This window comes from Miscanthus floridulus, chromosome 16 (assembly GCF_019320115.1).
Source record: "Miscanthus floridulus cultivar M001 chromosome 16, ASM1932011v1, whole genome shotgun sequence".
Taxonomy (NCBI): Eukaryota; Viridiplantae; Streptophyta; class Magnoliopsida; order Poales; family Poaceae; genus Miscanthus; species Miscanthus floridulus.
This window is the reverse complement of record NC_089595.1, coordinates 1,732,135-1,756,141: the sequence shown is the minus strand read 5'-3', so window position 1 is coordinate 1,756,141 and position 24,007 is coordinate 1,732,135. Positions and strand designations below refer to the sequence as shown.

At 43.2% G+C, this 24,007-nt stretch overlaps 1 protein-coding gene and 1 long non-coding RNA gene across 2 annotated transcripts; both read left to right on the top strand.

Moving 5' to 3' along the window:
* The first annotated feature begins 2,018 nt into the window (after positions 1-2,018).
* Positions 2,019-3,900, top strand: LOC136510007 (uncharacterized). Its single transcript, XR_010772585.1, has 4 exons — positions 2,019-2,373; positions 2,519-2,718; positions 3,428-3,503; positions 3,616-3,900. It is a non-coding gene; the product is annotated as an uncharacterized lncRNA (long non-coding RNA).
* A 1,755-nt stretch (positions 3,901-5,655) lies between these two features.
* Positions 5,656-6,117, top strand: LOC136513613 (uncharacterized). The gene has a single exon (XM_066507581.1). It carries the CDS (start codon positions 5,656-5,658, stop codon positions 6,115-6,117), a length of 462 nt encoding a protein of 153 aa, XP_066363678.1.
* Positions 6,118-24,007: the final 17,890 nt, after the last annotated feature.

Here is a 24,007-nt window from a genome sequence, read left to right as displayed (position 1 = left end):
AGCTAGATCGAGTAATTAAGCACGAGCACACACCCTGTTGCATAGACCGAGGTAGAATTAAGCACACGGATTCTATCACGTAGTTGTAATTTGATCATGGTCACACAATCCCAAAAATTAATTACAATGCTATTATTAGCAAATTTGGTCGTTGCTACCTTATCTATCGAGCTGAGCTGAGCACACGCCCAGGCAGGACCAACGCCTATGTGGTTGTTGTCGGTGGACGGACCGTATGCCAAGAAAGGAAGCCCCGGGATCGAGAGCAGAGCTGAGCTGAAGCGGACCAGATTTGGCCAGTCGGTGGCCTCAGCTCCACCCTCAGCGGAAGAGTTGATTTGGCTTTATTTTCTTCACATATCACAATGAATTAATTAGCTGAATCACCTGCCATTCATCACCTGGGCCGGGTCAGCTCAGGAGTTCAGACACCTGCAAGTAAACATCGATCAATTCGCTGTTTATACAAGCTATATGTCGTGCTAACTTGACAAATTAATAGAGAGCATGCACAACATGCATGGCATGTGGTAGTAGTGTGCCAATGGAAGTACCTTTATACTCTACTGCTCGCTGATCTGTACATGCTCCAATGTCAAGAATCATTCAAGGAGTTAATATTAATACCACAAGATCCAAGGTTTAGGTAGGCCCTGCCCATTCGAATCAAGAAACATATTAATACCAAAGATGAAAAGAATAGATCCCGCTGCGTACTGTACTGGGTTAATTAGAAGTCTCAGATCGAGGTCAGGAATATATGTTTGCAGTTAACCTCCACTAATAAAAGCCAGCCACATCATCACAATCCATTTCTCGCCACTTTCAAGATCAATGAGAGGGAAACAGAGTGAGTTTTTTTTAGCTGAGCTTCAGTTTCTGAAAGGGCCAAATAATATAGATATGGCCGGTCAGGTTATTATCAAAAGCAAGAAAAGGCCAGGTAGATGTCTGGGTTTTAGGCAACCGACGTCACAACTTGCTCGAAACCTTCTCAATTTTTTATCATAGCATCTACATGCAATAACATGACGCCCCGACAAGTTTCGTGATTTTCGGACTTTGTTCAGATTTTATATGATTTAAATACACTTTTTCCGCAAGTACCTCGGCATGTTACGTCAACAAGATGCTCGACATTTCATATGAGTTCCTGGATACGGCCTCAACATACACCAAATATCATGAATATCATTTTTTAAATCACCAAATTCTATTATTTTATGCACCTGCAGTTCAAATTTGAAGTATGCAAAAAAATTCAACGAAACGAAAAAAATTAACGAAATATACCAAAAAAAGTCAAAATTGTCCCAAATTTGAACAAGGAGTTTTAAATAATGTGAGAAGGCCTCACAAAAAAATGGGGGCAAAAAAACAAAAACAAATTCTTCCCCGAGTGCCTTCCCTGACACTCGGCAAAGACCCTTTGCCGAGTGCCAGGGTGCGACACTCGGTAAAGTAAATTTTTTTTAGTTTTAACGGCGTGGGCGGGCTGGGCCGTTAAGTAACATTTTTCTTTGCCGAGTGCCGCTCTTCCCCGAGTGTTGCACTCGGGGAAGAGGGCCTTTGCCGAGTGCCGCTCTTTACCGAGTGCTAGGCACTCTGCGGCACTCGGCAAAGCCTCTCTTCACCGAGTGCTATTCTTCCCCGAGTGCAACACTCGGGGAAGATTGACTTTGCGAAGTGCTCGATTTTTGGCACTCGGGGAAGTCTGCGACACTCGGGGAATTTTGCCTCTCCCGTAATGATTGTTGGATAGATGGCTTACGACCTTTGTAGAGCTGAACAAAATTGTATTTTATCATTTAGGTTACTAATCCCTTGCTCTAATATATTTATACAAAAAAGTTTATAGCCTATTTACCCCTCGCTACCGACCTTCCACCTGCCTCCCTGGCGACGACGGGCAGCGGCACGCCCTCCGTGTCCATCACTGACCAGCGTGGCGGTGTCCAGTCGGTTGGGACGGTGCCCTGATCCATTGAGCCAGGGATGGATTCGGTGTGGCCATGGTCGTGGCAGTTGCTGCTGCGTCACTCAATCCATGCGACGAGGAGATTGGGATGAAGGACGAGGAGGAGACCCACCTGCGTGCGGTTACCGCGGAGTATCGCGCGCTCGTGGGGCGACCCTAGGACGCCGGCGCCCGCGGAGTGGCGCCCCCATGCGGTTGGGACGGGGAGGAGGGCGGGCTCGAGGGCCTAAGGGAGATGCTCGTGGCGAGGAGGGGCGACGGGTTCCGTTGCCTACTGGAGGACGGCATCGAGGCGGATGCAACGGAGAGGAAGCAGCAGAAGCGTCCGGGCTCAGGACCGACAGGGATGTGGAGGTCGGGGACGAGGAGAGGAGGATTCAGTTGCTCGTCAGCAGGTATTCGTATTTCTGCTCCTGTCATTTCAGGCCTTCTCAGATCATATACCCTGCTTACATAATCACAACGCCATGAACATGAGAGATGGGATAATTGGTCGAGCCGTATAAAAAATCGAAATTATTGTGAATGCTTGCATTGCAGAACAATACCTCAAGCAGCGCCACACCAATTAGGCCTACTCCAAGGTCATCGTCGTGCTCTGGAACCTCACCTTCATGGCCATCGCCATGGAGGTCGTCACACCAGATCAGCCTAACCCATTGGAGGCTTGGAGCTGGTGGAGCTCCCCCGACGCGTGCCGACTCCTCATCATCCTTATCGACTCCTCATCATCGTTATTAGTAATACGTTTTTTTCAGATTACTGAACAATGCTAATATATTGTTTTCAGAACCATGGTAACTGAAACAGCCTATTTTAAGATTTATATGTGCAATATTTGTCAACTGAATACATGTAGTTATTTTCAGTAAACTGATCCATGCTATGGAAAACCATTAACTAGCAGATGCTCTATATGTTTTGTAATTATTACTGAATCATGCTAATGTTCTATTTTCAGAACCATTCTAACTGAAACATCCGTAGTTGTTAACTGAATGTCTGAATATAATATATGCATGAGTTAACAAGTCGGCAATATAACACATTTCCAATGGCAGTAGTGTTCCTATGATTAAGTGCTATATATAGCTTCTCTGCTCCATTTTTCCAAAAGAATTGGCATTTCATTGAACGCATCACACCTGCACATATACTATATACCAGACTAGAGCTACGTAGCCTGGTCAGTCTGACCAATTACACTTGTTAATTACTACTATTTCTTCATGAACTATGTCCCACAGAAAGCTAAACCATGGTAGATTCAATATATAGGTTAGATTTTGCTTGATGAATAAAATAAACTCAAGAAAGCAAAGTACTTTTTGAACCACCTTACACAAGTGGACCCCTCATCACTCATGTTTAGCTGAGCTGCTTGCTATTTAGTATGGAACATGTACATTACCTCTTGTGCGACTGAATTTGTTTTAACAGCTACTATAGTGTTGCAGGACGACTTCAAGCAGTTCAGGCAACGGGGAAGCAGCACACCGGGCCACCCTGAAAACTTTGAGACTCTGTGAGTTCAAGTTTCGTCTCGTCTGTTTTCTTCCCTACAGAGCTAACACTTGCAAGTTTCCCTGCTGTACTGTAAAACTGAAAGTTTCGGTTTCCATATGATTGTTCTGCAGGACTTCTTGGTCAGGGTATCGCCAATGCAGTTGGGTTGGCACTTGATGAGACAACTTTAACACACTGGATTTTTGTCAAGTATTTCAGCCTGGACGCTTACACAAGTCTAAACTGGTGCACTGTAGAATCGACCTTCAATTATTTTGTTATGAAATTCAATGTATACTCTCTTTGGTGATTTGTTTTGTCAAGTTCTGTCTACAATAGAATGTCCAGGGTGATAATTTGTACTAATAAAACCATCTTAGTTAAGATGGTTGTACAAAGTTGTATTTGTATATCAATTCAAATTAACACCCATATAAAACCATCTTAATATTAATTTGAATATCAAATTGAATAAAACCATCTGAATATTAATTTGAATAAATCCGTATAATGTATAAAATTGTATATCAATTATGAATATTGAATTGGTATACAACTTTGTACTCTAACATCAACATAATTTGAATAATTGTTAGTCAAGATCGGTGAATTTTGAATTTTCTAAAACAAAAGTGCATAGATTGCCTCAAAAGGAAAAAAAAAATCAATTTAAAGCATGTAGTTAAGTATTTTGGCTGGCTGTCTGGGTGTTCCTGAAACAAAAGTGCATAGATTGCCTAAAAAGGGAAAAAAATCCATTTCTTTTCTTTTTGAAACAATAAAAAAATCCATTTTGTTTCCTTTTTTTTGGGTTATTACTATTCCATTTCCCTTTTGTTGAATCATACTAGAAATGCGTGTATGTCTTATCACGGGAGAGTAGACGTGTAGCCTTAAATTCAAGGATAATTTAATGTGTGCTCGATGCTATTCTTGAGGTTTTTATTTTTCCAAATTCCAGAGATGTCAATCAATTGTGATGTGTATTGTGATTAATAATAAGCCTAATCTTTCCTTCTCATGTGGGCCGTGTCGATGTCTCGATGTAACCTTCTCGTGTAGTCTTTAGTTGTTAGCTCATCGCTAGTTGCTTTTGTTATTGAGAGCCGATTGCTCCATTGTAATTTTTTTGTTTTATATCCAGTTATCTTCCTTTTTTTAATATATTTGACAGTTTTTCTGTCCAATTTATTTTATTTTAAAAAGTCCAATCCTGATCGCGTCATATCATGCATATCGTACTTCGAATGTACGTGGCCCATGTATATTTGCTATTTGGCTGTGCATTCCTCATTCCAAGCAAGGTCCAACCATCCCTGCGGCCATGCTAGATGGACCATATATGTTCCAAATTAAGTTTTTTTGCAATAATATATGTTTCAAAAATTAAATTCAGATGCCAGGCACACAAGAGCAGAAACTAAACAAAATCATTCTGAATTTTGATTTGGTTAGGTGCAATACAGCGGACACGGAAACCAAATCATTTAATCGGTGGACAAAATATAGAGTACTCCCTGCGTTCACAAAAGAACGTAATTCTCTTTTTGGAGGAGTCAAACAGTTTGAACTCTGACTAAATTTATATAAAAACATACTCCCTCCGTTCTAAATTATAAGTCGCTTTGACTATTTTGATACATCCATTTTGCTACGTATCTAGACATATCTATCTAGATACATAGTAAAATGGATGTACCAAAAAAGTCAAAGCAACTTATAATTTGAAAGGGAGAGAGTATTAATATTTATGATGCAAAATAAGTATAATTAAATTAGTGATAGAATATATTCTCATAATATATTTATTTGGAGACATAAATGTTAGTACAATTTCCTAAAAACTTGATCAAACTTGAACTAGTTTGACCGATACAGATCCCATAATTGGATTCTTTAGTGGACGGAGCCCCAGAGAAGAAAATTCAGCAAGTGTGGGGACGGGGATTAATTGGTGCTACTAAACCTGCCAGATTTACGTTTCAAAAGCAATAAATATACTGCATTATACGTAGTAAATCTCGTTTCAGTTCTCACCAACAAAATAAATCGTTTCACAGAGCGGAGACCCTATAAATACATGGCCCTGCGTATCGTTTGCCACCACACCACCAACAAGCACAAGTTGAGATCGAGGTCGTGGTATAGAGATAGAGAATTGGCAAGTAGCTATGGCCCGGCTGGGGCACAAGATCACCGCAGTGGAACTGCTGCCGCTGCTCATCCTCCTGCCGCTGACGACGCTCTCTTCCATGGCATCGGCCACACGCCGCTCGCCGGCAGCACTGAGCGGCGAGGGTTTTGCGGTGCTGAGGAAGGTCCCAACCGGACCAAGCAACGAGACCAGCGACCCGCCGCCGCCACCGTCTCAAGTGGCTGAGAGCTCTGTCGTCGACTTCCCGGTGCTGAGGGAGGTCCCAACTGGACCGAGCAACGAGACCAGCGACCCGCCGCCGCCACCATCTCAAGTGGCTGAGAGCCCTGTCGTCGACTTCCCGGTGCTGAGAAAGGTTCCTACTGGACCAAGCAACGAGACCAGCGACCCACCACCACCGCCGTCTCAAGTGGCTGAGAGCCCTGTCGTCGACTTCCCGGTGCTGAGGAAGGTTCCCACGCTGGACCAAGCAACGTGACAAGCGATCCACCACCGCCGCCGTCAGTCGCTACGAGCGCTTGATTCCCAGAGCTGCAGGGGCGATTTTGATGATTGTACTGCCGTTATCATGCATTGGGATTTCATCATGGAAACTCACATTTGTACTGACATAATATAATGCATATGCCGTGATCGTAACATTTCCTTTGGATCCATAGTGGAAAAGAAATATTACATATATGATCAATGAGTTCATGTTGTGATTGTTTTTTACATTGCATGGATCGATATAGAAAACACGTCACGACCACTCCTGCCGGAACCCACCTCGTCCTCCGAGTTCGCACAGAATCAAACTGACGTCGCAGTCGCAGCGGCAGGAGCCGGAGACAGACCGTACCTGCAGCGCTGCCTGAGCTTTGGGCCAGAAACGCCGGCTCACGGTGGCGTCAATATGTGTATGGGGTAGCCATCATTTCATAAAGATTGAACCTATCTGTTGCCAGCGCAACACGTATATTACGAGCCTCTTTAGCTTTCTCAAATGCCATCAAAGTGGGTCCATGCTTCACCCTCGGATGCATGTACCATCCCGTCAGGATTGTATCGTTTGCCATTTTTGTACCATGTCATCTGTTTCGCGGATTCCTCGGTCTTGTATAGCCGTTGGATCCTCGGTATGAACGAAAGGTGCCGTAGGATTGTCACGGGAATATCAAGCTACCTCTTCTGGCCATCACCAGAATCTACCTCCAAGAACCTAGAGGATTTACACTTTGGACAATACTTTGCTTCCACGTATTCTTTCCTAAATAGGACGCACCCCTTCGGGCAAGCATGTATCTGCTCATACGGCATCTTAAGTGCACGAAGGAGTTTCTGTGAGTCGTGCATGCTCTTTGGTAGAAGGTGACCCTCCGGAAGCAGGCTGTCAATAACTGTAAACATACCATCGAAGGCGTCTCGGCTCAGGCTATACAGGGACTTTAACGCCATTATGCGTCCAATGACATCCAGTTGAGAAATCTTTGTCTGGCCATTTCTATGCCGCGGCAAACATGTCGTAGAACGCCTTTGCGGTTACCTCTGGCTCCTCCTCCATACGTCCTTTAGCGAACTGTGCCTCGTGATAGTCATTTAACATGTCTGCTACCTCGGCATCAGCATCATAATCCTCGACGCGTGGTCTCACCACCTCCTCTCTCATAGGATCGTCTTCACCATGGTAGACCCATCGGGTATAGTCTGTCGTAAATCTATTCTTCCAAAGATGTTCCCCCAAGACCTTCTTCGTTTGTCTTTTCCTGTTTACACATTTGCTGCAGGGACAACAAATTTTACTCGCTCCTTTAGCAGCCACGCCAAATGCCCATTCCAAGAAAGCATCGATCTTGTCGATCCATTCATTGGTGACCTAACCCTGACTTGCGCGACCCGTGTACATCCACTCACGGTCCTCCATCCTCTAACATATATAGCGACGAGTAATATAAACATCAATTGCATCTACACGACGTTCCTACTATCTAATAGGTGAGGATAGGTCCAAATCCCACACGAGGATCCGTAGATGAGGTTAGTTTTCAAGCTCTACTCCTATCCGAGACAGAATTTCGACAGCACCTCCCCGCTGTTCTCCAAATACACGTCCTGCTAGGGAGAGTGTGTATCCGGAGAATAAAAGGGAGATGATGCCGAAACTCTATCTCAGCGGAGTAGACCATGAAAACTAACCCCACCTACGCATCCGCAGGCTATCCAAAAAATGTGGACAATTCGAAATAGATATGATTTTAGATATGGAAATATCTGCATATTTCCAATCGTATCTCTTTCGAATGAGAGACGCCTAACTGGGTTACGTGATCTACGACCATGATACGAAAAGAGGGGTTATACCTAGGGTGGCGGTGGAGTCAGGCTAGCGGGGCCATGGCGGGTTGGTGCAGTGGCGAGGCGATGCGGTGCAGGCAGACCCGCAGTGGTGAGGAAGGCAATCAGGGTTGCCGAGGTACTCTGGCTCCGCTCCGATGGGCTCTTCTCTGCAAAAAAAAGAAACATAAAACTGTTAATACAAAATTTCGGCAGCACCTCCCCTGCACGGTGAGGTTTTCAAAACCTGCAAGAAAACCAATGGCACGATGGCCGACATGCACATATATATGAATGACACAATGGCCGACATGCACAAGATTATGTAAGGAACACCTAGCAACGTAATCAGGATAAGCAAGGATCCGGGATTACAAATTCAGGATTTGTATCCCATTACTAATATATTCCATAAGCTATATTAATTTATGACAAACATCAATCCATGCATCCACAATCCATCAATGCTAAACCTCAGATTTGCAACTATGCACCATAACCAGCGTCCACGAAGGCACCCTAACCAGGACATCTTAACCTATTCATGCATCCACATCCATCAGGCGGAGACGACATAGGGGCTCACCACTACAGAATGGTGACCGAGATGGCCGGATGCGGGTCGCCGCTGCTGTGGGGCCACGCCACACCCCGGCAGCGTTGCTGCGGCGCCGCTGCAGGAGCGCGCGAGGGCGAAGGCGCCGTTGCTTCGGCGGCCTCCTTCTCTTCCTCCTTCCTCCTCTCCTCCTCTCTTTTTCCTCCTCCTCTGGCGGCGCGGCGCGGGGGGCGGTGCTGGTGCGGGCGCACGGGCAGCGGCGGCGCTGGCGCGTGCGCGCGGGCGGGCGTGGGCGCGGTCGCGGGCGCGTGGGCAGCGAGGGCGCTAGCGTGGGCTGCGCGGGCGCGGGCGGGGGTGGCAGCAGCGTTGGCGTGTGCGTGTGTGCGGGCCGGCTAGCCGGCGGGGTTAAATCCCCCCTTTGTCGAGTGCCCCCGATCTGACACTCGGCAAAGGTTTTTTTTTTATTTTTTTTACTTCTTTGCCGAGTGCCACTTGGCCTAGCACTCGGCAAAGAGTTTTTTTTTTTAAAAAATTCTTTGCCGAGTGGCCCCGATCTGACACTCGGCAAAGAGAGTTTTTTTTTAAAATTTTTTAAAAAACTTTACCAAGTGTCAGCCGTCCTGACACTCGGCAAAGAGTCTCCTTTGTCGAGTGTTATTTTTTGACACTCGACAAACCATATTTTTTTACTTTTGATCTCCAAACTTTTTCTATAGTCCTCATACAATACTTGGTACTCCATGTTCCAATGTGGCATATTTCTCGGACTTTTTCTATATTCCTTTAATTTATTTCATTTAATTGAATTTTCTTAGATAATTCAAATTATAACTGCTAGTCATTCGAATAATGAAAAAAATGAATGGAAAAATGATATTCATGTTATTTAGTATAATGTGAGGCCGTATCCAGGAACATACCACCAATTTCGAAGATCTTGTTTACGAAACATGACCACGAACTTGCGGTCGAGTTGTTTTTAAATTCTATAAAAAGCAAATGAAGTCCGAAAATAATGAAACTTGTCAAGATGTCAAGATATCATATGTGGAGGCTGTGATAAAAAATTGAGGAGGGTTCGCGCAAGTTTGTCATGTACGATGCTTAACACCTCATCGGCCTCTTCACGAAATCATGAAACTACTTCAGAGATTCTTCGGTTTGCAAGCATCATACGTCACAACTTGCGCGAAACATTCTCAATTTTTTATCACAGCCTCCACATATGATATCATGACATCTTGACAAGTTTCATGATTTTCGAACTTCGTTTGCTTTATATAGAATTTAAAAACAACTCGACCGCAAGTTCGTGGTCATGTTTCGTGAACAAGATGTTCAAAATTGGTGGTCTGTTCCTCGATACGGCCTCACATTATACTAAATAACATTAATATCATTTTTTCATTCATTTTTTTCATTATTCGAATGACTAGCAGTTATAATTTGAATTATCCAAGAAAATTTAATTAAATGAAATAAATTAAAGAAATATAGAAAAAGTCCGAGAAATGTGCCACATTGGAACATGGAGTACCAGGTATTGTATGAGGACTGTAGAAAAAGTTTGAAGGTCAAAAGTGAAAAAAATATGGATTGTCGAGTGTCAAAAAATGACACTCGGCAAAGGAGCCTATTTGCCGAGTGTTAGGATAAGACACTCGACAAAGGATTAACGGCGCCTGCCGGCCGTTAGTGGAGGCGGTCCTTTGCCGAGTGTTCTGGTTTGCCGAGTGCCGAGCCATCCTGACACTCGGCAAACCACCCCTTTGCCGAGTGTTATTGTTTGCTGAGTGACCACCTCTTTGCTGAGTGCCAGTTGTTTGTCGAGTGCTTTCTCTATGGCACTTGGCAAACAACCTCGTTGACGAGTGTCCGATAAAAAGCACTCGACAAAGTTTGGGACACTCGGCAAAGAAGCTGTCTCCAGTAGTGTTATCTGTAAGTGATCATCCGAGATTTATAGTACAACTGTGAGAGCTACATGGCTCTGGCTTTAGCTCAGTATGAGGACCTTTTCTAGCTTGCTAGTGGTTACCTTTATTAGCGTAAGAATGGCTTACCAAATCGAGTATAGGACAGCCTCTACTCTTATGTGTATAGCTGTGATGGAATTATGCCATTCGACAGGAGGGTTCTTATATCTGTTTGTCAAGTGAATCTAATGACCCTAACTTGTTAGACGAACCTTTGAAAGGCTTCATAGTGAACCCTACCGACCTTCCTTGGTAGTGGGTTAAGAGGCTCGCGATCTTGGGCTAAAGGGTAAATCATGACTCAAAGTGAAAGTGTACAACCTCTGTAGAGTGTAAAACTGGTATATCAGTTGTGCTCACGGTCACGAGCGGCCTTAGAACCCTTACGGAGTAGATGATGAACACTGATAATACTGATGATGAAGATGCTCACTAATGATTATTGTTTATGCTATTCATTATTCATGTTTACCTGATCATGTGTTTATATGGGCTTGTGAATAAACTTGTTGCCACCCAATTGCTAAACGATGACTCATTAAAAGCTAATCATAGTTAACCAGTGTCAGCCTTTTGAGCCTCATGAACCCCATGTTATATTTGTTGAGTACGACATATACTTACGCTTGCTTTATTTTTCAAATATTGGGATAAAAATCCTGGATGGGTACCAGATTGCTAGAGTTTAGAGGAATTAGGCTTGTGATCAACCGGTCAGTTATCCCTGTGGAATTGGAGTCTTCACCCAAAGATCGGAGTTGTCTTTCCGCTGTTTTCTATCTAAGGTTATATCCTTTATACTAAGTACATTGTATATTGAGCATTGTCTTTCGATATTACCCTTATTTGTAGCTATATGTGAGATTTGACCTCCTAGGCTCACATATAGTAATATGCTTGGGCAAGCAATATGAATCTAAAAAGATTTTATTGAATATCTTTGTAAATAGGTTGTCATCTATTACCAAAATGGGGGAGATTGAAAGCCCTAGTTTGATTTTGGATAATTGATGAAACCTATGCACTAACCTTTATCATGAAATGTGATATGATCTAGGTTGGTGAGTATGGAGCATGGTGGCACTCAATTAGTGATGATGATCACATGAAATAATGAAGATGGCCACATGTGATGATGATCAAGTGCTCTACTTGGAAACTTGGAAAAGAAGAAAGAGAAAAATAAAACCCTATGGAGATCAAGACAAAGGTATAAATAGGGGTTTTGTTTCGGTGATCAAGACACTTTGGAGAGTGATCACATTTAGGATAGATGAGCGTACTATTAAGAGGGGTTCTTAACAAGACAATTCGGTCATCTAGTGCCACTAGGTGTTGGACTTCATGCATTGCATTTAGGCCTAGTGCACATCGGAGAGCAAGCGAAAATATTTATCGAAAATGTTTTGGGAAATGCTAACTTGGCTCTAACATGTTTTGAGAAAACACTTTGAGGGTTAGCAATGCTTGAAAACAAGTGTTAGACTGCTTGTGGATCAAATTGAGAAATGAAATCGCAGCTAACGAAGGAGTTTGCCTCGGGTGGTCACCGCCATGTGTGTGGTGGTGCACTACCCTGGCCTGTCCGGTGACCAGGGCTGGCTGAGGTAGAGAAGCTCTGGTGCTGGGGCTGGCATGACCACTATTCTAGTGGCAACGCCACCCCTAGGGCGGTGCCCACCTGGAGGTGACCGAGAGCAGCGTGTTGGAGGATGGTCACCGGCGTGTCCGGTGTACACCGCCTGGTCACCAGCATAGGCAGGGTGGTGCCACCGTCCCTCTTTACCCGAGAGCACCGAAAACAAAGGGGGCACCGTCATGGTAACAGCCATGGGTGCGGCGGCACACCACCCCTTTTATCTAGAGAGCATTGAAATCGGGGGGGGGGGGGGGGGCTCGGCTGGGTGGTCACCGCCACCTTGACCGGCACTAGTTGGTGATTGTCTCTGGCCTCAATCTGTTGCTTGTGAGGGATCTTGTGTCTTTCCCGGCGGAGCACCAAATGCAACTATAGTAAATTGCTCGTGTCATTGAGCTACCTCACTTATGGATAGGTTCTTGCGGTGTCCAATTGTGTGGACAAGGTTCGTGCAACACCTCTTGGCTGCCGAACCACCAAGTGTTGGTCGACATAACGGGGACTAGCGTGCCGGCAAGACGTGAACCTCAGGAGAAAAATCTTATGTCTCTTGTATGATTGAATTTCTCCCGATGAATGGATTGTCTTCATCTTATGATTGGTTCATTCCTCGACGCGGCGGTATAATCACCATACTCACTTTTTTACATTCCTTACAGACTAGTTGTCGAGCTCTTTAGTGTAATTAGATTTGAGAGTTTGTCTTGTTTGCTAGTTTAGTATCACGTAGTGAAGCTCTTTAGTGTAAACTTGTTGAGAGCTATTAGTGAGTAGTGACATAGTCATTGTTTGTGTCTAGTGATCATAGCAACTAGAATTATTGGATAGGTGGCTTGCAACCTTCATAGAGCTGAGCAAAATTGTATTTCGCCATTTATGTTACTAATCACTTGCTCTGGTATGTTTATAGAAAAAAATTTATAGGCACCCCTCGCTACCGACCTTCCACCTGCCACCCTGGCGCGCTCGCCCAGCGGCGCGTGGCCGGCTGGGGCGACGACGACAGCGGCACGCCCTCCATGTCCATCACTGACCAGCGTGGCGGTGTCCAGTCCGTTGGGACGGCGCCCTGATCCATTGAGCGAGGGATGGATTCGGTGTGGCCACTGTCGTGGCAGTTGCTGCTGCGTCACTCAATCCATGCGACGAGGAGATTGGGACGAAGGACGAGGAGGAGACCCACCTGCGTACGGTTGCCGCGGAGTATGGCGCGCTCGTGGGGCGACCCTAGGACGCCGGCGCCCGCGGAGTGGTGCCCCCATGCGGTTGGGACGGGGAGGAGGGCGGGCTCGAGGGCCTAAGGGAGATCGATGCTCGTGGCGAGGAGGGGCGACGGGTTCCGTTGCCTACTGGACGACGGCATCAAGGCGGATGCAACGGAGAGGAAGCAGCAGAAGCGTCCGAGGCTCAGGACCGACTGGGATGTGGAGGTCAGGGATGAGGAGAGGAGGATTCAATTGCTCGTCAGCAGGTATTCGTATTTCTGCTCCTGTCGTTTCAGGCCTTCTCAGATCATATACCCTGCTTACATAATCACAACGCCATGAACATGAGAGATGGGATAATTGGTCGAGCCGTATAAAAATTCGAAATTATTGTGAATGCTTGCATTGCAGAACAATACCTCAAGCAGCGCCACACCAATTAGGCCTACTCCAAGGTCATCGTCGTGCTCTGGAACCTCACCTTCATGGCCATCGCCATGGAGGTCGTCACACCAGATCAGCCTAACCCATTGGAGGCTTGGAGCTGGTGGAGGTCCCCCGACGCGTGCCGACTCCTCATCATCCTTGTCGACTCCTCATCATCGTTATTAGTAATATGTTTTTTTCAGATTACTGAACAATGCTAATGTTATGAACGACGTATAGGAATATGAAGTAAAGAATCAAACCACAGAGGAGACACACGATTTAATGTGGAAAACCCCTCCGATGTGAAGGGGAAAAACCACGGGCACCAGCCAGCAACAATCTCACTATCTCAAGAGTTTTGGGTTACACGCCTATGGCGGCTTACAAGAGAATCAAGTCTCCACGAAACCCTAGCAAGGGTGTATATACCGTACCGTACCGTACCGCGGGGGGCTCCGCCCCCCGCACCCCCCGAGCACAGGGGCGAGACGGCCCAAGCCTCCGGCGACGGGCCTCCGCTTCGCTCCGTCAGAAGCCTGGCCTATATCTTGGAGTGAATTTGGAACAACTCCAACAAACTCCACCTTGAGACAATTTCATCTTGTATCATAAAATCAACCCTTCATCCTGAACATAACAAAGATAGAAAACCACTGGTGCCAACAATAGTCTCTTGGACTATCCAATTAAACCAACTAAGCTTGAGCACAGCTCAAACTTAGCAACAGGAACAGGCTTTGTCATCATATCAGCAGGATTATCATGAGTACTAATCTTGCTTACCTTCTTCAATCACATCACGCACAAAATGATACTTGATATCTATGTGCTTAGTTCTCTCATGGAACATCTGATCTTTAGTGAGGTAAATTGCACTTTGACTGTCACAGTGCAAACTTATGCAAGATTCAACTCCACAAAGCTCAGCGTACAAACCTTTCAGCCAAATTAATTCTTTGCACGCTTCACAAATAGCCATATATTCTGCTTCAGTAGTAGACAAAGCAATAACTGACTGTAAAGTAGCCCTCTAACTCACAGCACAACTGCCAACAGTAAACACATAACCTGTAAGTGATCTTCGCCTGTCCAGATCAGCAGCATAATCAGAATCCACATAGCCAATAAGACCCTTATCAGTTCTTCCAAACTTTAAACAGGAATCTGCTATGCCTCTGAGGTACCTGAAAATCCACTGAACTGCCCTCCAATGTTCTTTGCCAGGATTAGACATATATCTACTAACAAGACTCATAGCATATGACAAATCTGGACGAGAGCAAACCATGGCATACATCAAAGACCCAACAGCACTAGAATAAGGAACCATTGACATGTATTCAATCTCTGCATCTATACTAGGACACTGAGCAGCTGACAACTTAAAGTGAGGTGCAATAGGGGTACTAACAGCCTTAGCATTTTGCATGTTGAAACGCTGAAGAACTTTCTTGATATAATTTTGTTGACTAAGAAATAGCAAACCAGATTTTCTGTCTCTACTAATTTCCATACCAAGAATTTTCTTAGCACTACCAAGATCTTTCATATCAAAACCACTACTCAATAGCTTCTTTAACTTAATGATTTCAATCTTACTCTTGGCAGCAATCAGCATATCATCAACATATAACAACAAATATATAGGTGATCCATTAACATGCTTGATGTAAACACAGCTATCATACTTAGATCTTTTAAAACTGTGTGCTAACATAAATGAATCAAACCTCTTGTTCCACTGACGAGGGGACTGTTTCAAACCATACAAGGATCTCTTCAACTTGCACACATATTTTTCCTTGCCAGGCACTATGAACCCTTCTGGTTGGTCCATGTATATGTCCTCCTCAAGCTCTCCATGCAAAAACGCAGTCTTCACATCTAACTGCTCAAGCTCAAGATCATGTGAAGCAACAATACTAAGGAAAGTACGAATTGAACTGTGTTTTACCACTGGAGAGAACACATCATTGTAGTCAACACCCGGAATTTGACTGTAGCCTTTAGCAACTAACCTTGCCTTATACTTTGGAGGCTCGCTTGGAGATAAACCCTCCTTTCTCTTGAAGATCCATTTGCAGCTGATGGTCTTCTTATTCTTAGGCAAAGGTACAATCTCCCATGTACTGTTCTTCTCAAGAGACTGCATCTCCTCATGCATAGCAGAAATCCAATTCTCAGTATCACCACAATGAATAGCTTCTTTATAGGTTGCTGGCTCATGAACATTCTCCACCTGTTCAGCACAACTCAAAGCATAGTAAGACAAATTACACTCTTCAATAAGACGCTTAGGAGGTGCAATTGTCCTTTTTTGACTTGCGTTGAGCAATAGGTAAATCCTCCTCTAACTGCAAAATAGGAGGAGTTTGCTGAACATCATCATGAGCATCATCCTCAGCAACATCATTATCATGGTCACCATGCTCATCAACAGGCTCCACCTGCACACCTGTATCATCATCAACATGCTCCACCTGCATGCGCATACGCTACAGCTCCTTTTCTGGAACATGATCTAAGGGCAAACTGTCAGTAAACATCACAGATTCATTGAAAACAATACTCCTGCTTATAAAAGTCTTTCCTGTTTCAGGATTCCACAATTTATAGCCTTTGACTCCCGAACTATAACCAAGGAAAAGACACTTAACAGCTCTAGGCTCTAATTTTCCATTATCAACATTAGCATAAGCAGTGCATCCAAAAACTTTCAACTGTGAATAATCAGCAGGCATACCAGACCATACATCAATGGGAGTTCTTTTATTTAGTGGAATAGAAGGCGACCTGTTTATCAAGTAACAGGCAGTATTAGCAGCTTCAGCCCAAAAACGCTTGCTCATCCTGGCATTAGACAGCATGCAATGGGCCTTGGACATGATGGTTCTATTCATGCGTTCGGCCACACCATTCTGTTGTGGAGTATGGGGTATGGTGTGATGCCTAACAATGCCTTCCGCTCTGCAATAATTATTAAATTCACGCGAACAAAATTCTCCACCATTATTAGTACGAAGCAATTTTACCTTCCTTTCAGTTTGCCTTTCTATCATTACTTTCCAGTTCTTAAAAGCAGCAAAAGTATCATCTTTCTGTTTTAGAAAATAAGGCCAAACCCTTCTAGAGTAATCATCAATAATTGTAAGCATGTAACGAGCACCACCAAGTGAGGACTTATGGGAAGGACCCCATAAATCAGCATGAACATAATCAAGAGTACCTTTAGTGGTGTGAACAGAAGTGTTGAAATGTACCCTTTTAAGCTTCCCAAAAATACAATGCTCACAAAACTTTATTTTACTCGAAGTGCAGCCATCCAGCAGGTTTCTCTTCATCAATTCTGCCATACCATGGTGACTCATATGTCCCAAACGCATATGCCAAAGGTTAGTTTTACTAGGTTCATCATTAGTAACAGCAGCAACAGCGGAATCAGAACCAGGTAAAGTACACCCTCTAAGGACATATAACTTTGCAGAATTAAGATCACCTTTCAAGCAAACAAGAGAACCTTTTGATACCTTCAGAACGCCATCTGAACCGAAATATTTGTAACCTTCTGCATCAAGCGTGCTCAATGAGATAAGATTTCTGGACATCCCCGGGATATACCTGACGTTTTTCAGCGTGCGTGTCATGCCATCATCAGTCTTGATCTGAACTGATCCAATCCCCACAACGTCACACGGGTTATCATCTCCCATCCGCACAACATCCCCTTTCTGCACAGGCTTATACGAGCTAAACCAATTTCTGTTAGTGCAAATATGAAATGAACATGCGGAATCGAGAATCCATTCATCATGACCAGCAACACAACCAGCAAATACTACCCGACAATCTCCAGAATCATCATCAGACGCAGCAGCAGCAACAGAGACCTTACCAGCCGACTTGTTTTTCCTCTTCTCCTTATTCTGTACTTTTCTGCAATCCTCAACATTATGATTTGTCAGCTTGCAATAAACACAGAACTTTTTATTACCATGCGGCTTGGACTTTGAATAGCCTCTCCTTTTGTAGTTCTTTCTACCATCATTGCCATCATTGGAGGATCTATTTTCAGTTCTGCCTCTCACATGCAAAGCATCGCCCTTGGAGGACGACGTCCCATCATTCTGCACCATGCCTCTCATCTTCTCCCTAGACTGGAGAGCCTCATAAACTTCCTTTAGGGTTAGTTCATCACGGCTCAAAAGTATGGTGTCACGAAAATTTGCATACGAATTTGGCAAAGAACATAGCAGTAAAAGACCTAAGTCCTCATCATCATACTTCACCTCCATCGACACTAGGTCGGCGATGATCTTCTTGAATTCAGCGATGTGGCTCATCACTGAATCCTCCTCCTTCATCTTCAGGGTGAACAACTTCATCTTCATCTGCATCTTACTGGTTAGATCCTTGGACATACAGATCGATTCTAGTTTCAGCCATAGTTCTGCAGCAGTTTTCTCTTTCAGACACTCCTGCAAAATATCATTATGAAGATGCAACTGAATTAGGGCGAGCGCCTTCTGATCCTTGCGGATCTCTTCTGGAGTCCACTCGGCCTTTCTCTTTCCGAAACTATCCAGCGCCTCATCATAGTCATGAGTCTGCGCCAGAATCCCCCGCATCTTAACTTGCCATAGCGAGAACCGCGTGTCATAGTTCAGCAGCGGAAGATCGAACTTCATCGATGTCGTCATGAACCCTAACAGCAACCAAAGCTCTGGTACCACTTGTTATGAACGACGTATAGGAATATGAAGTAAAGAATCAAACCACAGAGGAGACACACGATTTAACGTGGAAAACCCCTCCGATGTGAAGGGGAAAAACCACGGGCACCAGCCAGCAACAATCTCACTATCTCAAGAGTTTTGGGTTACACGCCTATGGCGGCTTACAAGAGAATCAAGTCTCCACGAAACCCTAGCAAGGGTGTATATACCGTACCATACCGTACCGCGGGGGGCTCCGCCCCCCGCACCCCCCGAGCACAAGGGCGAGATGGCCCAAGCCTCCGGTGACGGGCCTCCGCTTCGCTCCGTCAGAAGCCTGGCCTATATCCTGGAGTGAGTTTGGAACAACTCCAACAAACTCCACCTTGAGACAAATTCATCTTGTATCATAAATCAACCCTTCATCCTGAACATAACAAAGATAGAAAACCACTGGTGCCAACAATAGTCTCTTGGACTATCCAATTAAACCAACTAAGCTTGAGCATAGCTCAAACTTAGCAACAGGAACAGGCTTTGTCATCATATCAGCAGGATTATCATGAGTACTAATCTTGCATACCTTCAGCTTACCTTCTTCAATCACATCACGCACAAAATGATACTTGATATCTATGTGCTTAGTTCTCTCATGGAACATCTGATCTTTAGTGAGGTAAATTGCACTTTGACTGTCACAGTGCAAACTTATGCAAGATTCAACTCCACAAAGCTCAGCGTACAAACCTTTCAGCCAAATTAATTCTTTGCACGCTTCACAAATAGTCATATATTCTGCTTCAGTAGTAGACAAAGCAACAACTGACTGTAAAGTAGCCCTCCAACTCACAGCACAACTGCCAACAGTAAACACATAACCTGTGAGTGATCTTCGCCTGTCCAGATCAGTAGCATAATCAGAATCCACATAGCCAATAAGACCCTTATCAGTTCTTCCAAACTTTAAACAGGAATCTGTTGTGCCTCTGAGGTACCTGAAAATTCACTGAACTGCCCTCCAATGTTCTTTGCCAGGATTAGACATATATCTACTAACAAGACTCATAGCATATGACAAATCTGGACGAGAGCAAACCATGGCATACATCAAAGACCCAACAGCACTAGAATAAGGAACCATTGACATGTATTCAATCTCTGCATCTGTACTAGGACACTGAGCAGCTGACAACTTAAAGTGAGGTGCAATAGGGGTACTAACAGCCTTAGCATTTTGCATGTTGAAACGCTGAAGAACTTTCTTGATATAATTTTGTTGACTAAGAAATAGCAAACCAGATTTTCTGTCTCTACTAATTTCCATACCAAGAATTTTCTTAGCACTACCAAGATCTTTCATATCAAAACCACTACTCAATAGCTTCTTTAACTTAATGATTTCAATCTTACTCTTGGCAGCAATCAGCATATCATCAACATATAACATCAAATATATAGGTGATCCATTAACATGCTTGATGTAAACACAGCTATCATACTTAGATCTTTTAAAACTGTGTGCTAACATAAATGAATCAAACCTCTTGTTCCACTGACGAGGGGACTGTTTCAAACCATACAAGGATCTCTTCAACTTGCACACATATTTTTCCTTGCCAGGCACTATGAACCCTTCTGGTTGGTCCATGTATATGTCCTCCTCAAGCTCTCCATGCAAAAACGCAGTCTTCACATCTAACTGCTCAAGCTCAAGATCATGTGAAGCAACAATACTAAGGAAAGTACGAATTGAACTGCGTTTTACCACTGGAGAGAACACATCATTGTAGTCAACACCCAGAATTTGACTGTAGCCTTTAGCAACTAACCTTGCCTTATACTTTGGAGGCTCGCTTGGAGATAAACCCTCCTTTCTCTTGAAGATCCATTTGCAGCTGATGGTCTTCTTATTCTTAGGCAAAGGTACAATCTCCCATGTACTGTTCTTCTCAAGAGACTGCATCTCCTCATGCATAGCAGAAATCCAATTCTCAGTATCACCACAACGAATAGCTTCTTTATAGGTTGCTGGCTCATGAACATTCTCCACCTGTTCAGCACAACTCAAAGCATAGTAAGACAAATTACACTCTTCAATAAGACGCTTAGGAGGTGCAATTGTCCTTTTTTGACTTGCGTTGAGCAATAGGTAAATCCTCCTCTAACTGCAAAATAGGAGGAGTTTGCTGAACATCATCATGAGCATCATCCTCAGCAACATCATTATCATGGTCACCATGCTCATCAACAGGCTCCACCTGCACACCTGTATCATCATCAACATGCTCCACCTGCATGCGCATACGCTGCAGCTCCTTTTCTGGAACATGATCTGAGGGCAAACTGTCAGTAAACATCACAGATTCATTGAAAACAACACTCCTGCTCATAAAAGTCTTTCCTGTTTCAGGATTCCATAATTTATAGCCTTTGACTCCCGAACTATAACCAAGGAAAAGACACTTAACAGCTCTAGGCTCTAATTTTCCATTATCAACATGAGCATAAGCAGTGCATCCAAAAACTTTCAACTGTGAATAATCAGCAGGCGTACCAGACCATACCTCAATGGGAGTTCTTTTATTTAGTGGAATAGAAGGCGACCTGTTTATCAAGTAACAGGCAGTATTAGCAGCTTCAGCCCAAAAACGCTTGCTCATCCTGGCATTAGACAGCATGCAACGGGCCTTGGACATGATGGTTCTGTTCATGCGTTCGGCCACACTATTCTGTTGTGGAGTATGGGGTATGGTGTGATGCCTAACAATGCCTTCCGATCTGCAATAATCATTAAATTCACGCGAACAAAATTCTCCACCATTATCAGTACGAAGCAATTTTACCTTCCTTTCAGTTTGCCTTTCTATCATTACTTTCCAGTTCTTAAAAGCAGCAAAAGTATCATCTTTCTGTTTCAGAAAATAAGGCCAAACCCTTCTAGAGTAATCATCAATAATTGTAAGCATGTAACGAGCACCACCAAGTGAGGACTTACGGGAAGGACCCCATAAATCAGCATGAACATAATCAAGAGTACCTTTAGTGGTGTGAACAGAAGTGTTGAAATGTACCCTTTTATGCTTCCCGAAAATACAATGCTCACAAAACTTTATTTTACTCGAAGTGCAGCCATCCAGCAGGTTTCTCTTCATCAATTCTGCCATACCATGGTGACTCATGTGTCCCAAACGCATATGCCAAATGTTAGTTTTACTAGGTTCATCATTAGTAACAGCAGCAACAGCGGAATCAGAACCAGGTAAAGTACACCCTCTAAGGACATATAACTTTGCAGAATTAAGATCACCTTTCAAGCAAACAAGAGAACCTTTTGATACCTTCAGAACGCCATCTGAACCGGAATATTTGTAACCTTCTGCATCAAGCGTGCTCAATGAGATAAGATTTCTGGACATCCCTGGGATATACCTGACGTTTTTCAGCGTGCGTGTCTTGCCATCATCAGTCTTGATCTGAACTGATCCAATCCCCACAACGTCACACGGGTTATCATCTCCCATCCGCACAACATCCCCTTTCTGCACAGGCTTATACGAGCTAAACCAATTTCTGTTAGTGCAAATATGAAATGAACATGCGGAATCGAACAGCTCCAACAGCTAATATATTGTTTTCAGAACCATGGTAACTGAAACAGCCTATTTTAAGATTTATATGTGCAATATTTGTCAACTGAATACATGTAGTTATTTTCAGTAAACTGATCCATGCTATGGAAAACCATTAACTAGCAGATGCTCTATATGTTTTGTAATTATTACTGAATCATGCTAATGTTCTGTTTTCAGAACCATTCTAACTAAAACAGCCGTAGTTGTTAACTGAATGTCTGAATATAATATATGCATGAGTTAACAAGTCGGCAATATAACACATTTCCAATGGCAGTAGTGTTCCTATGAAGGCTATGATTAAGTGCTATATATAGCTTCTCTGCTACATTTTTCCAAAAGAATTGGCATTTCATTGAACGCATCACACCTGCACATATACTATATACCAGACTAGAGCTACGTAGCCTGGTCAGTCTGACCAATTACACTTGTTAATTACTACTATTTCTTCATGAACTATGTCCCACAGAAAGCTAAACCATGGTAGATTCAATATATAGGATAGATTTTGCTTTATGAATAAAATAAACTCAAGAAAGCAAAGTACTTTTTGAACCACCTTACACAAGTGGACCCCTCATCACTCATGTTTAGCTGAGCTGCTTGCTATTTCGTATTGAACATGTACGTTACCTCTTGTGCGACTGAATTTGTTTTAACGGCTACTATAGTGTTGCAGGACGACTTGAAGCAGTTCAGGCAACGGGGAAGCAGCACACCGGGCCACCCTGAAAACTTTGAGACTCTGTGAGTTGAAGTTTCGTCTGGTCTGTTTTCTTCCCTACAGAGCTAACACTTGCAAGTTTCCCTGCTGTACTGTAAAACTGAAAGTTTCGGTTTCCATATGATTGTTCTGCTGGACTTCTTGGTCAGGGTATCGCCAATGCAGTTGGGTTGGCACTTGATGAGACAACTTTAACACACTGGATTTTTGTCAAGTATTTCAGCCTGGACGCTTACACAAGTCTAAACTGGTGCACTGTAGAATCGACCTTCAATTATTTTGTTATGAAATTCAATGTATACTCTCTTTGGTGATTTGTTTTGTCAAGTTCTGTCTACAATAGAATGTCCAGGGTGATAATTTGTACTAATAAAACCATCTTAGTTAAGATGGTTGTACAAAGTTGTATTTGTATATCAATTCAAATTAACACCCATATAAAACCATCTTAATATTAATTTGAATATCAAATTGAATAAAACCATCTTAATATTAATTTGAATAAATCCATATAATGTATAAAATTGTATATCAATTATGAATATTGAATTGGTATACAACTTTGTACATTAACACCAACATAATTTGAATAATTGTTAGTCAAGATCAGTGAATTTTGAATTTTCTAAAACAAAAGTGCATAGATTGCCTCAAAAGGAAAAAATCAATTTAAAGCATGTAGTTAAGTATTTTGGCTGGCTGTCTGGGTGTTCCTGAAACAAAAGTGCATAGATTCCCTAAAAAGGAAAAAAAAAATCCATTTCTTTTCCTTTTGAAACAATAAAAAAAATCCATTTTGTTTCCTGTTTTTGTTTTTTTTGGGTTATTACTATTCCATTTCCCTTTTGTTGAATTATACTAGAAATGCGGGTATGTCTTATCACAGGAGAGTAGACGTGTAGCCTTAAATTAAAGGATAATTTAATGTGTGCTCGATGCTATTCTTGAGGTTTTTATTTTTCCAAATTCCAGAGATGTCAATCAATTGTGATGTGTATTGTGATTAATAATAAGCCTAATCTTTCCTTCTCATGTGGGCTGTGTTGATGTCTCGATGTAACCTTCTCGTGTAGTCTTTAGTTGTTAGCTCATCGCTAGTTGCTTTTGTTATTAAGAGCCGATTGCTCCATTGTAATTTTTTTGTTTTATATCTAGTCATCTTCCTTTTTTAAATATATT